This window comes from Cyanidioschyzon merolae, chromosome 13 (genome assembly GCF_000091205.1).
Source record: "Cyanidioschyzon merolae strain 10D DNA, chromosome 13, complete genome".
NCBI classification, from domain to species: Eukaryota; Rhodophyta; class Bangiophyceae; order Cyanidiales; family Cyanidiaceae; genus Cyanidioschyzon; species Cyanidioschyzon merolae.
This window is the reverse complement of record NC_010139.1, coordinates 237,502-250,053: the sequence shown is the minus strand read 5'-3', so window position 1 is coordinate 250,053 and position 12,552 is coordinate 237,502. Positions and strand designations below refer to the sequence as shown.

General features: G+C 54.0%; 4 protein-coding genes across 4 annotated transcripts, besides 2 other annotated features; 1 reads left to right on the top strand and 3 right to left on the bottom strand.

Annotated features, from left to right (window-relative positions):
• Nucleotides 1–967: 967 nt before the first annotated feature.
• CYME_CMM108C (hypothetical protein) lies at nucleotides 968–2,854 on the bottom strand (the record flags this gene model as incomplete). The annotated part of the gene is made up of 1 exon (XM_005536957.1): nucleotides 968–2,854. The coding sequence occupies one exon, from the start codon at nucleotides 2,852–2,854 to the stop codon at nucleotides 968–970; it is 1,887 nt and encodes a 628-aa protein (XP_005537014.1).
• A 177-nt stretch (nucleotides 2,855–3,031) lies between these two features.
• Nucleotides 3,032–5,617: a sequence feature (repetitive element).
• A 257-nt stretch (nucleotides 5,618–5,874) lies between these two features.
• Nucleotides 5,875–6,794: a sequence feature (possible transcribed region).
• CYME_CMM105C (similar to 8-oxo-dGTPase) lies at nucleotides 6,290–6,925 on the bottom strand (the record flags this gene model as incomplete). The annotated part of the gene is made up of 1 exon (XM_005536956.1): nucleotides 6,290–6,925. The coding sequence occupies one exon, from the start codon at nucleotides 6,923–6,925 to the stop codon at nucleotides 6,290–6,292; it is 636 nt and encodes a 211-aa protein (XP_005537013.1).
• A 2,395-nt stretch (nucleotides 6,926–9,320) lies between these two features.
• On the bottom strand, nucleotides 9,321–10,916 carry CYME_CMM104C (mitochondrial processing peptidase beta subunit, precursor; the record flags this gene model as incomplete). The annotated part of the gene is made up of 1 exon (XM_005536955.1): nucleotides 9,321–10,916. The coding sequence occupies one exon, from the start codon at nucleotides 10,914–10,916 to the stop codon at nucleotides 9,321–9,323; it is 1,596 nt and encodes a 531-aa protein (XP_005537012.1).
• Nucleotides 10,917–11,355: 439 nt separating this feature from the next.
• Nucleotides 11,356–12,396, top strand: CYME_CMM103C (hypothetical protein; the record flags this gene model as incomplete). The annotated part of the gene is made up of 1 exon (XM_005536954.1): nucleotides 11,356–12,396. One exon carries the CDS (start codon nucleotides 11,356–11,358, stop codon nucleotides 12,394–12,396), a length of 1,041 nt encoding a protein of 346 aa, XP_005537011.1.
• Nucleotides 12,397–12,552: the final 156 nt, after the last annotated feature.

Sequence of the window (12,552 nt, the reverse complement as noted above, 5' to 3'; positions counted from 1 at the left end):
TGTGCTTCATACCGATCGCGACGTTCCAGGAACACCGTGCCTGCGATTTCGGTGGAAGCTGGCCGTGAATGAACTAGCACTTTATTGCGATTGGATCCCGGTGTTTTCAGGATCACGCGAATAAGCTGTTGAGAAACAGAGACGCCCGTGGTGGCTACTATGGACGCATTTGCTTCCCTTAAATTGATCAACTGGTCGTTTTCTATCACTGATTGCAAGCAGGCTTTGAGAATATCAGGTTTCGGCCCGGAGCGCATATACTTGTTTCTTTCAGTGCTCGTCAAGCATCTGAGTATAGCAGTATGGTTGACATCGAGGAGCAATGCAATCATCATTGCATTGTTCAGTGAAGAATACATATGCCGTATGCAATTCGTCGACAATCTATACAGAACATTACCTAGTGATTTCGTCCTCCTCCTATATACCGTAGCCGCGATGAAACAAAATTGAGTTGAAAGACTATCAACAGAAGCGCCTCTACGTCGTAACAGCGTCGGGTACTCGAAATTCTAACGCAGCCGCGTACCAGCAGCGGATCGAGACGGTGAACGGACGCACGAGCGCGTACCTCTATGTACGGTATTCGCCTCTACCAGATACGCAGCATACCAGCGATCGATGCGAACAGGCATCGAAGTGCCCTTGGTACCCAAGTTTTGCCGTCCGAGCATGCCTTCCTCGAAGACGCACCTTGCATCGATCCTCAGATCGTCGAAAACGACACCAAACATGCTTCTGCACAGCGTCCTGTCGTACAAGCGCGCCAAGTAGGCGTTTGTTTTCAGCACGGTGCTGTCTGACGCTTGGACTGCACGAGTGTAGATGCTACCGATCCCGACCAGGTCCACGGCACCTGATAGCTGAGGAGCAGGTTCCGCTGCGACTCCAAGCCCGGTCATTGGCAAGCACACGAGTCGCGCTCAACTTGCAGAGCGCTGTGTCGATCGCGGATGTTGCCCTTGGTCTAACGATTCAGAGTGGCAATGTTGACAGCAGGCACGCGCTGCTGACGCACAGCTCGAGGATCGCTTCGATTCGAGACCACGGCGACAATACGCGACCATTTCAGCGCACCGAATGCGACTTCTCCGTCACTGGCGTGCAGCTCAACTAGGCGTCGTGCAACGCGCATCTTAGCTTCCAGGACCTCGAGAGAAGCGTCCGCCGGGTCGCAGAGCCATTCCACAAAGCCCGCCATACTAGCCAACGCGACAACTCCGATTCTCGACAGACCTAGCGCAGCGAATACCGCCGCAGCAGCGAGCCGCTCTTCTTCCGAAGGATGCCGTGCACAGTCCAGGACAATGGGCAGTGCATTCGTGAACGCCTTGACGGGATCCGCATCCCTGATCGCATCAGTGAACAGATGCAGCACCCTTTGCTGCCGAAATTCGAGGTCGGATTCGGCGGCTCCGTACCCTGAGACGGCTGCTGATGAAAGCGGCTCGTCGAGACCTGCCAGGAACACACTCAAAGCACGCAAGGAGGCCACTCGAATATCGCACACGCTCGCCGTTTGAATGAAACGAAGCGTTAGTTTCAAGGTGTCAACGTCCGCAAGCAGCACGTCCATGCCGCGTTCACAGAGCCCCAGAGCGCCAACCGCGGAGATCAGATGCACCAGCAATGTCGTCCGACGAACTTGATCAAGTTGTACGGACCAGTGTGCTGTCTCAGTCTCGCCATCTACCACGTGAAGCAAGAGAAAGCGCCCAAGAATCTCTACGAGATTGGCGTTCATCCAAGCGTGGAAGGCGCAACGGCTGGACCCGGCACTGGTGCGCACGAACCTCAGAATCCCACACATCCAAATAAACCAGCGTTCCGCCAAGTCGCTCGAGGCAGGCTCGTCTGGCGCCAACAAATAGGCAAGGTGTTGGCGTAGCAGCACATCGAATACCGAAATTTGGTCGAGCAACTCGGCTGCTATTGCACTGCGTTGCATAAAAGCCCCAAGCACATCCAGCAAGTTCAAGCGGAGTAGCATGTCCTCATCCAAACGAACAGGAGCTGCGATTTTGGCTACAAGCACGGTTGGCAACAGCCGACGTGCGGCAATCTCTGCAACAGACGAGTAGTCGCAGATCTCAAGCAGCAAGTTCAAGGCTCGGATATGCGCAACCGCACCCGCTGCACCCGAGAGCATCTCCTGTACGAGGATTTGCGCGCCTCGTGCTTCGCTGAAGAGCACAACTGCGCCGCGGAACGGCTTCAGCTGTACCAGGTTCTTCAGGATTTTTTCACAAAGTCCCGCAGCTTCGGTGGATGGATCATCACGGAAGCTCAGCAGCACCAGTGACAGGATATCGCTGGCGTGCTGTGCAGTTGTGCTGCTAGCGTTCACTTCTGGACCTGGCGCTTGTGCGGCCTCTATCTCCGGACGAAGCTCGTTCGTACTTTCAAAACGTTCGATAATGGTGTCTGCAACTTGCTGACAAAACGCTTCAGGCAAGTCATTACGTTCAAGAAGGAGACAAAGCAGACGAAGCGCAGCTGTGCGTACCAGCGGGTACCGGCTGCTCAGACCGAGCTGGATGAGCTGGAGCACCTGCTCTATAGGTACGAGGTGACGCACTCGGGCACTTGTTGCAGAGAGCTTGACCAGTTTCTCCATTGTTTTCGTTAATACCCGGACGGAATCAAATATGTTGTCGGATGGTACCGCGTCGCTGTCTGAAGCCTCGAGCGACGCCCGCACCGCGTACTCCTCCAGTGTCCAGCCCAGCAGCGGTAACGGCAAACGCTCCAGCAAGTCCAGTGCCGCACACTCCGACAGTGCTCCAGCGTCCACATATTCCCTCACTGTATCCAATACTTTATCGGGAGTCCAGTCATTGTGGTGAGCGTTCATTCAGCAACAGGTTATCACGCTTTGAGATAGACATATCCAGAAGCAATCTCCTGATCGGCGGCGGGGCGCAGGTCAGCCGCTGCGCGTGCACGCGCACCTGGCAGATCCGGCGGGCACGAGACACGACGCTCTGGTCGCTCTTGAGGGGAACAGTGATCCTGATCATTGGCGTGCTATTCTACTGTAAAAGTTGTATTCGCGTTGAGGTCGTAGCAAAGTATAGGTTTTCTGTTCCATCCTATTCCGACCCTCAATTGAGTATATTCAAGTGTTTTTTCGAAGTATATAACAGAAGCGTTCAAAGAGCGTTCGTTTTCAAAAAATTAAAAGGAAAGTCATGGAAATGGAAGTGGAGGATCCCGGAGGGCCGATATCACCCGCTGCCGGAAAAAAAGATAAACAAGGCGGAGCAAAGAGGAACAGGAAGTGATGAAGATTCAAAAAGGGGGAGGTTCTACGTCGAAGGCGGCAAGAAAGACAACTGTACAACGAGATAGTGGTGAAAGTCTGTGTTCTTAAATATATCAAGGATCCGTACAAGGAAAAGTTGCGAGAGGCCATCAAAAACCTTCTCGAGTTGTACCCCATGAGTAGGATAAAGGCATCTTCAGGACTGATGCATTTGGTGAAGGAGATGTACCTCTACGTGACGAACATGGAAACGGTCGAGATTCCGGACGAGTTTTTCGATAAGACCTTTATTCGTCAGCTGATGCTTGGTACAGAGGAAGCGCGGAGGGAAAATGAGCGGGTGAAAGTCCTCCACGAAAACTTCGCGGAATTCCTCTTCGAGGGTACCCAATACAGGGGTGACGCGGATATCTACACATATGGGGCGATGAAGTACCTGACGAATCTGAAGAACCATTTCAGAATGAACCTCGAACGTTTCATGATACGCGCCGTGTTTGCACTCTACCGGGGCCTGTCTCGCAAAGGAATATGGGCGATTATCAATGGCATCACGAACGATCGAAACTATGGAAATGAGGTCGAATTCGTTGACAACAAGGAGTCAAACCAGAGCACGAATGAGAATTCCGTCATCCGTGCGGTTATCGAAGAGCATCGTACGGTACTGGGGCTGGCGAATCCAACAGACAAGATATCAGCGTTGAAAAAAGATAGGGAAAGATACGATCGCCTCGTTCTGCGCTATTTTGTGTTTCTGGACCGAGAGCTCGAACGCAAAGCGGAGATGAAGCTGAGTGAAGAGTCAAAGGAAGAGTGGGAGAGACGGAAGGCTGTCCTAATGGGGAAGCACTTCAACGTGGTTCCAATGTGCAAGATCAAGTCACATTTTGTGACTATCAACTCCAGAATCCTTTACGGCATCACGAGGGATATCTGTCCGGAGTTCGATGTTAGCAGGGAGGACTTCACCGGCGGAAACCGGGAGACGTACTGGATGAGCATCTTCGATTTCAAACGTCTGAAAGTGAGCAAACAAAAGGTATTCACTGGGTTGATCGAACCCGATGGAGTAGCCATGTGTGTGCACTATCGGAGGTTGAAGAAAGATCGTCCAGTCCCTCCATCGGCTGCGCCCGTCACGAAGCATGAAGAAAACAAAGAGGCGGGTCCCGCGACACAGAAAGCGCAGGATAACGACCTTGTCGTTGGCGCGGCGAAGCATGAAGAAAACAAAGAGGAGGATGCTGCGACGCAGGAGGTGCAAGCTAACGACTTTGTCGTTGGCGCGGCGATGCATAAAGATGAGAAGGAGGAGGATCCTGCCGCGCAGAAAGTGCAGGATAACGACCTTGTCGTTGGCGCGGACCCTGGGAATACGAATATCATAACCATCGTAGCACCGAAGCGTACGGAAGATGGTGCTGATGGTAACTTGCGTCAGAAAGACATGCGTCTTTTTTGAGGATCTCGAGAGCGAGATACTATCGAGAATCGGGAATCATGAATGCGAGGAAGAAAATCGAGAAACGGAATGCAGGAATGAAGGATCGCCCGGAAGCTTTGAGTAAGGTGACGAGCCGAGGAGCGGACTTTGGAGCTGTCCGGAAATTCATGGAAGTTCGCATATGGCGCACCGGGATGCGCTATGGGAGGAGTATACCAACCCCCGTGGGCTCGTTTGCGAATGAATCTATACGGTGGGAGGCAGCGGGCGTTCGCGAATTTTTTGAATGAGTTGAGCGCCCTGAAGGAGGAGGAAAGTCAGAGGCTCGTCGTAGCGTACGGAGCAGGACGATGGGTGCCCAAGAAAGGCACTACACCAGCTCCAACGACAAGAATGTACAAGGAGTGTGCAAGGCGTTTCGTTACGATACCTGTAGTTGAGTTTCGAACATAGCACACACACCATGAACAGGGGTTAACACTTCAGAGAGTCGAGATGGAAAAGTGCCAGAGGAGCCCTGAGGATATAGCAAAGTATAGACAGCTGACGGAAGAGCAAATGGAAAGGAGAGCGAAAGTTCGTGGACTGCTTGCATTAGTAAGTACAACTCCCAACGGCACGAAACGGATGGATTTTGTGAACCGAGATTTTATTACCGCCATCAATATAAGGAGATGTGCGGTGTTGGAGACGAGACCTCCAGAGATGACACGCGAGAATTTTGTTGGACAACCTCTTAAGGTTTTACTATATGAGACACAATTGGAAGCAGTAGTAGGCGGCCGGTCGAAAAAGCCTAGGAAGCGTCTGCACGTCAGTAGGCGACTTGGTGTCCAAGGCGCACCGGTCGCTACTACTGTACACCGCCGACGACGTTCTACTTTAGAACGGCGTTTCTTGCTGGTTCGTGCGAAGTTTGCCCCATCATCGAGCTGAGTTCTTGTAAAGACGTCCACGCACAGGTATCTGCGTGGCAGCCTATTCGTGGTCAGTCCGTGGTCTCTGAAATCGAGCGAGCGGCGGAAAGCAGGCTCGATCGCGTTCCGTTTGCCAACGCACTGCGTTTAGGTCGCTGCTTCGGGGCGCTCTTGTAAGACGGCACGTGCGCACGACAAAAGTGCCTAGACTACTAATCGAAAGCGCTTTCGCCGGAGCGGCTTGTTGCTCACTGAACCTAGGGCCATGGCACCGGGCGATCGTTCACGAGCGCAGCGCGCGCTCGAAAGGGCGAAAGAAGTCGTTCTGTACCCTTTAGTTACAGGACTCATGCTTGGACTGGGTACGGTACTTGGGCGTCGCCTTGGTGAGTGGTACCTCGAGCAGCGGAAAAGGCCTTTAAAAGCGAGTGTCCCGGTTCGGGCAGATGGGTGGCGCTGAACTGGTCTGATGGGTGCTAGGCTGAGGTGAACGCGCGCTGCTGCTGCGCAGCAGACTCGTTGTGCTTCATCGAAACCATTGCTGCCTGCGGATCCAAATCCCCTCTGTGTGTCGCCTGGAGCTTAGAATGACCAGCGGTGACCGTCGCAAAGCGTTTACACCACGTTTGCACCATGCGCACGATGCGTCAGTGACACTCGTTAGAAGATGCCAGCTTGCTCCCGAGGTAACAGCCGAACGTTGCTTTTCAAAATGTTATCCGCGTCATCATTGTAAATGAACTCCGCGATTAGAATTCGAGGATGCAGCTCCTGATCCTGCTGAAGTAAAAGTGGCAACCATATCGCGTCATCTGGCCACATGCTCTCGTAGGGTATCTGCGAGTACGCGTACCATTGCGGAATCATTTCATCGCTGGCACGTGGCTCTCGACATGCACAAATGGAACCGCTGAATACATCTACATGCATTCTGGGCATGGACTTCGCCTCGAAGGTAAAGCACAGACAACCAGCCCATCGGAAGCGCCGTATATCATGACGAGGTGTGGTGCAACGCGCACTCGACGGATGGCCATCGGCAACAATGTGGACGCCGGCTTCCTCGTAGAGCTCTCTGAGTGCCGCCTGGCAGACGTTTTCGCCTGCTTCGACTTTGCCGCCGAATCCGTTCCACTTGCCTCGACCAAAGCCTCGTTGTTTCAAGCCCAGTAAAACAGTTTCCGTACCGTTCGCATTCCCGTAGCCGATACAAAGCGTGTAGCGTTTGAAGAGCGTCTGGGAAGCACCGCAAGCGCTACACGCAAACGATGGTTCACGGTTGACGTCCGCGGCCATCTGGTCGAAACTCGTGGAAACCAAACTGGTGCGACACCGTGTGTCCCGTTCGCTCGACAAGATACATTACCCGAGCCGCCTCCAACGCCAAACCGCGCGGCACTATTTGGACTGCAACGAAAAGTTGAATACGGAAACGTGGTCCAAATGTACCGCGAAAGCGCTAAATACTTGATTGGCTATGAAAGTCCGTGGTGAAAACGATCGTACCTTGCAATGAAAAATTACCTATGGAATCTCTGTCTTGGCGTGAAGAGATGAAAGCCTCAAACCTCGATTTTCTCTGAAAGCAAGCGTTCCACGGGTTCCCGCGCTTTCTGACACGCAAGTGCCGTGGCACGAGTTTCCACGGCGCACGCACGCACGACACCCAGGACTACATCCACATTGGCGTACAATGGAACGGATCTACGAACTCGAGCGAACATGCTCAACTTTGACTCCTTTGCCACTGACATCAACACTAGCCGTTGCGGACTTTTCCTGTAACTTGTTTCTTTCCCCCTGTCTATCTTTGGCTTTCAATACTTCAGTCACTGTTTTCAGCCTGGTCCCGTTGCCGGCAAACGAACGATGTCGATGGCAGCGTTCAAGTCCCGATTTTGCGGATTACAGCTTCCGTTTTCGCATGTCTTGCAGAAGCTGAAGTTGCGAACGATGCGTCGCTTCCCATTTTCATTTTTTTGCACACTGCTTCGGAGCGTCTCTCGTAGCGGTTCCATTCGGTCGTGATCAGGTCTTCACATACATGCATCGCAATTCCCTCTCCGAGTGCCGCTCTGAGGCGCGTGAAAGCGAGCTTTTTCGCTCGGGACATGTCCTTCTCCGTTTCCAGGTCCAATACAGTACCGGACGAGAACAGTTATGTTCTGGAAAGTCAGCTTTGGTGAATACGCTCTCCGCTGCACGCGCGAGTGCACGCTGCTCTATTCCATGAATGATTTGTGAAACGCGATGATTTCCATGATAAAAGAAAACCACCGCAAGGAAAATTCAGGTTGAAGAAGCGCTCTAGATATTCTGGTCCGTCTACGCTCCGTCCGTGCTTATCCATAACGCAGGCTCCACCGGAAGCGGTCGCAGCGGTGACTCAAGTCCAAAACCCACGTTCAAGCAAACAGAATATACACGAGCGTTTCGGAGAAAATCCAATGAGATGTAGCATACTGCCGTCGAACGCCGTTTCGTGGATGACCGCAAAGATCGGGAGATTGGTCTTTCGAACGAAATCCATTATTTGAAGTGCCGAGCTCAGGGAGCTTTCGGCATGCGCTCGTGAACAGCTCGCCAAGCGATGACGTCCAAGATTTATTTCGTCGTCAATCCAACGGCGCGAATGGCTGCGCCCACGAGTTACACCATAAATCAGAAAGATCGAAAACATTCAGCAGGTGGCATATGAGCATGCGACCTGCACGGAAAGGAGACGAGTGCATGCTGGTACGTAGGAACCTGATAATGATACCGGTTAGTTTGAGAACCCGTGTTCGGGGGCGTCGTGAGTCATCTAGATTCCGGTGCCGCAACGAATTCGAGCACCAAAGCGTACCGAGAGCCACTCGAAAAAGACAATCTAGAACCCGAAAGCTACGAATGCGCCCGTAAGCCATCTCGCTGCGCTTCGAATGTCGACGCTTTACATCTAAGAATGGCTCGGAAAAAGATCAGAGCTCGGAAACAAAATCATACAGTCCACTGTTGCGTTTCAATACGACATGCAGGTAGCGTCGGTGCTCGCGTACCGCAATTTCCCCGCTGCTCGGTCTGGAGTAGCTGTTCGTGGCGGTAACGGTGACGGCGTATACGGCTTGCGTATTGGGAAGCTTCACAATTGTGCTGTGAAAACGTGCGATATTTGTTGGCGATTGCCCAATAACGGCTGTTTTTTACCATGCACACCATCGACTGCAATCGGTGCAGCAGCGCTCTGAACTGGCTTTGCGTCACGAGGCCAGGGCCGAGCGGTGCGAAGGCGCCCCCTATCCGCACCACAGCCGACAAACTGCTCGCTGGAGACGTGACGGCGTGCTGGTAACACGAAGCGCTCCGTGGTTCAAGGTATCGTCCTCGATACAGACCCTGAGACCGGTACATAGGCCCCGCATCGGATGATGCATACCGCTTCTGTTTATCTCGTGACGCAAGCGGGGCACCTACCGAGGGCGCCATTCGTATCTGCTGCTGCAACCTGGGCGTCGAAATGCATTGCCATTGCTAAAGTTAAGCCTTGCGTACGCAAACAAGGCCCCCGCCTGGTGACGACGTCCCAACAGACCGGTGCAGAACGTGTGCTACGGTTGTGTGTCCAGAGTCTTTACGAAAAGCGCGGAACGAATACGGGCGACCTGTTTTACAGTGTATGCGCACGGTAACAACATCTTTCACAAGAATCAAACTAGTACCGCAACCAGTACGTGCGTCGTCGCATCCACAGCAGATCCGGCAGCGAAGCGATCGGGCCCAAAGAGGCCACAGCAAGCTCCCGATCACACAGGTACTTGTTCGCAATGTGAATCAGACTTTCCGCCGTTACCGCATCGATCCGAGCGAACGTTTCAGCCAGCGGCACACGACGGTTGTAGGTCAGCAACTGACGGCCAATATCCTCCGCAACGGCGTTTGAATCGGACAGCTGGAGTAAAAGCGATGTTTTGAGTTGCCTCTTCGCCCGTTCCACCTCGGACTCATCGAGCTTGTACGCCATCCCGGTTAACTGCATCTGAATCTCGTAGACGACGTCATCCAGATCAGGCGGATGCGCTATAGCATAAACACCGAAAAGGCCCGTATCTACATACGACGTATTGAAGGCCTGTGCGCTAACGGCGTTCGGAACATTGTGGAGTCCCCTGCACAGGCGCGACGACGAGAAGCGGCTCAGGGCTGCGTTGCGATCGTAGGCACCCATGAGCGCCTGCATCACCATGAGCGCGGGCGCATCTGGATGCGCCCAGCCGCAGGTCTCAAAGGCGAGCGCGAAGTGCGCCAGCTGCATGTCATCATTCCGAACACGCACATCGGAGCCGGTAAAGTACGCGGGCTCAGCGGCTGCAAGTGTTTCTGAAGACACGCTTTCATCTTCGGCACGAGGCATGCTGCCAAAGTGCTTCTCGGCGAGCTCCACGAACCGTTCGTGTTCGGGACACCCACCGGCAGCGACCAGCACCATGCGATGCGGGCGGTAATGTCGCCGGATGTATTCGAGCAAGGCTTCCCGCTGCATTGCCTGAATATTTTCCACCGGTCCCAGGATCGTCCGTGACAGAGGTGTCCCTTGGAAAGCAGTACCATGCAAATAGTCGAATACGACTTCTTCTGGCTGCGATTCGATGTCCTCCATCTCTCTCAAGATGACGTCTTTCTCGCGCTCCACCGCTGCAGCATCCAGACGGCTGTTCTGAATAATATCGGCAAGCAAGTCCACTGACTGGGGGAGCACATCGCTCAAGCAACGAGCAAAATACACGGTTTGCTCGCGGGATGTGTACGCATTGAGTTGCGCGCCCATATCCTCTACCTCCATCTCCAACTGCTGTTGCGTTCGGCGCTGGGTGCCTTTGAAAATGATGTGCTCCAAAAAGTGCGCTGCGCCGTTCACAGCAGCCGGTTCGAATCGAGTACCCGTATCCAGCCACAGTCCTACCGTCACCGTAGGCGTGTCCAGGCGCTCCGTTGCGACGCGCATCCCGTTTGTCAGTGTCGTCACGTGGGTTGGTGTTTGGGTCAGGAGGCGCGGTTCAACACGGTAGCCAGGAGGTAGCGGTGCTGCGTTCTCTCCGAAAACTTGCTTAACGAGTCTTTTCAGACCTGTCGGTTGGAAGCTGGTCTGCAGAGGATCCGGCAGCGGCATAGCCGCAGCCGTTGAATGGCTGCTCACACTGCTCCCACTGCCAGTGTGTGCATAGCGTACACTTCCCAGCCGCTGAAACGCAAAACACCGTCGTGTCAAGCCGATCCATGACGCTCGAACAGGGAGTAACCACTCGGACATGGTGAACGGTGCGTTTTCAAGTGTCAGCCGGGCGAGGGTCCAACGCACGGCCTTTCCATATACAACGACTGGTGTCCAAGGCGGACAGATCGCATGCGGACGCCACTGCAGATGCCTCAAGGAGCCGTGCAGTGCAGAGCGCCCTGCGGCATGATCGGCGACGCTGGTTAGGCAGTCCTGTCCATTTGAATGAGTTATGTACAGTTTCTCTGTAGACGCCACTGAATGCACCCCGAAGAGCCGTGCAGTGCAGAGCCATGCGGCATGATCGGCGACGCTTGCCAGGCGCTCCTGTCCATCTTATCCAGTTATGTACTATTCCGCAGTGCACGGACGCGCGCGGCCTAGCGACACGCATTCGATTTCCCCTCGACGTTTGCCGATTTCGAAACGCGCACAAGCTAGCTGCGCCCTTCCAAACGCAGCCTTCTTGTAACCCATGCAAGAGCTGGCTCGTGAAGTTGACAGAGCCGCTGCCGGTACCGAACGCGTGTACTGTCGCCTCGAACAGGCACTGGAGGAAAGGGAACGGAAGCTATTCGTTTTAGAAAAGCGCGCAATGGCCGTTCGCTTGTTCCTCTCAAGGTTGCGTCCGCGCACGTTGGACACCACTGCGAGGTCTCGTAAAGGCAGCGAGCAGGGCACTGGTGAACCTTCCCGATCACAAACGGGCGTTGTACCAGCTCCAGTGACATCTTCTGCACCAGCGGTATCGGCATGTCAGGAGCGATCGCCACTTCGACTGCTGAACAGTGCAGGGCAAGGTACTGGAACAGCTGTGTCTAAGCATCGCAGGAATGCGTCTCCAAAAACAAACTTTAACGAAAATGTTTCAGGTGCGGAGTCCAGAAATTGTGGGACTGCCTCGGCAGCAACTCCGATGAACGTCCAACCGAAAGATACGGAAAGAGGGCCCGTACGGCTTTTCCGCTGGGCGGATCGCGGTTACCACTTCCTTGTGCGACCCACTGGCGAGACAAACGCGGACGCAGTGAAACCAGTTCTCAGAGAAGATCATGCAACCATCCGAAATGCGCAAACAAAGGCCATTGCTGCGGTTGCGGGTCTCACGCCCAGCCTCCCGGACTGGAATGGCATACTCGCAAAAGCACCGCCAATCCCGCCTAGAAAAGACGGTGTTCGGTTTCGATCTGCGCCCAAAGCCGCCCTTGCATCCAACACGGGAGCGATCCCAGCCAAGACGCCGGACATGGCGAGTCTTCCGCCTACAAAGCAGCCCCAGGGCCAGCAGCATAGCTCTGGAGGCGACGCTGCACCATTGCATGACGAGAGGGCGGCGACCAGCCCGGGCCTGCAGGTCTCCTCGAGCGCGTCACGGACAGGCGGCACACCGAAACGTTCCGTGCGCTTCGCGGAACCCGAAGTACAGATGTCAGCTGTCGAAGAGCGCTCGCTACAGAATATTCTGCCGCGACGTCAGCGCATCGTGACAAAACCAGCGTTTCGACAACGCTCCTGAGCATACTGCAGCACCACGTGAAACTAGTCGTTCTATCCGCAAGCTCATTGCGAGCGACGTCAATTGATCGTGTAAATCGAATGCATCCACTAAAGTTGGCGGCATCGCGAAAACACAGGAATGCTACACGAAACTCTTTCGTCCATCCGCGGGCTC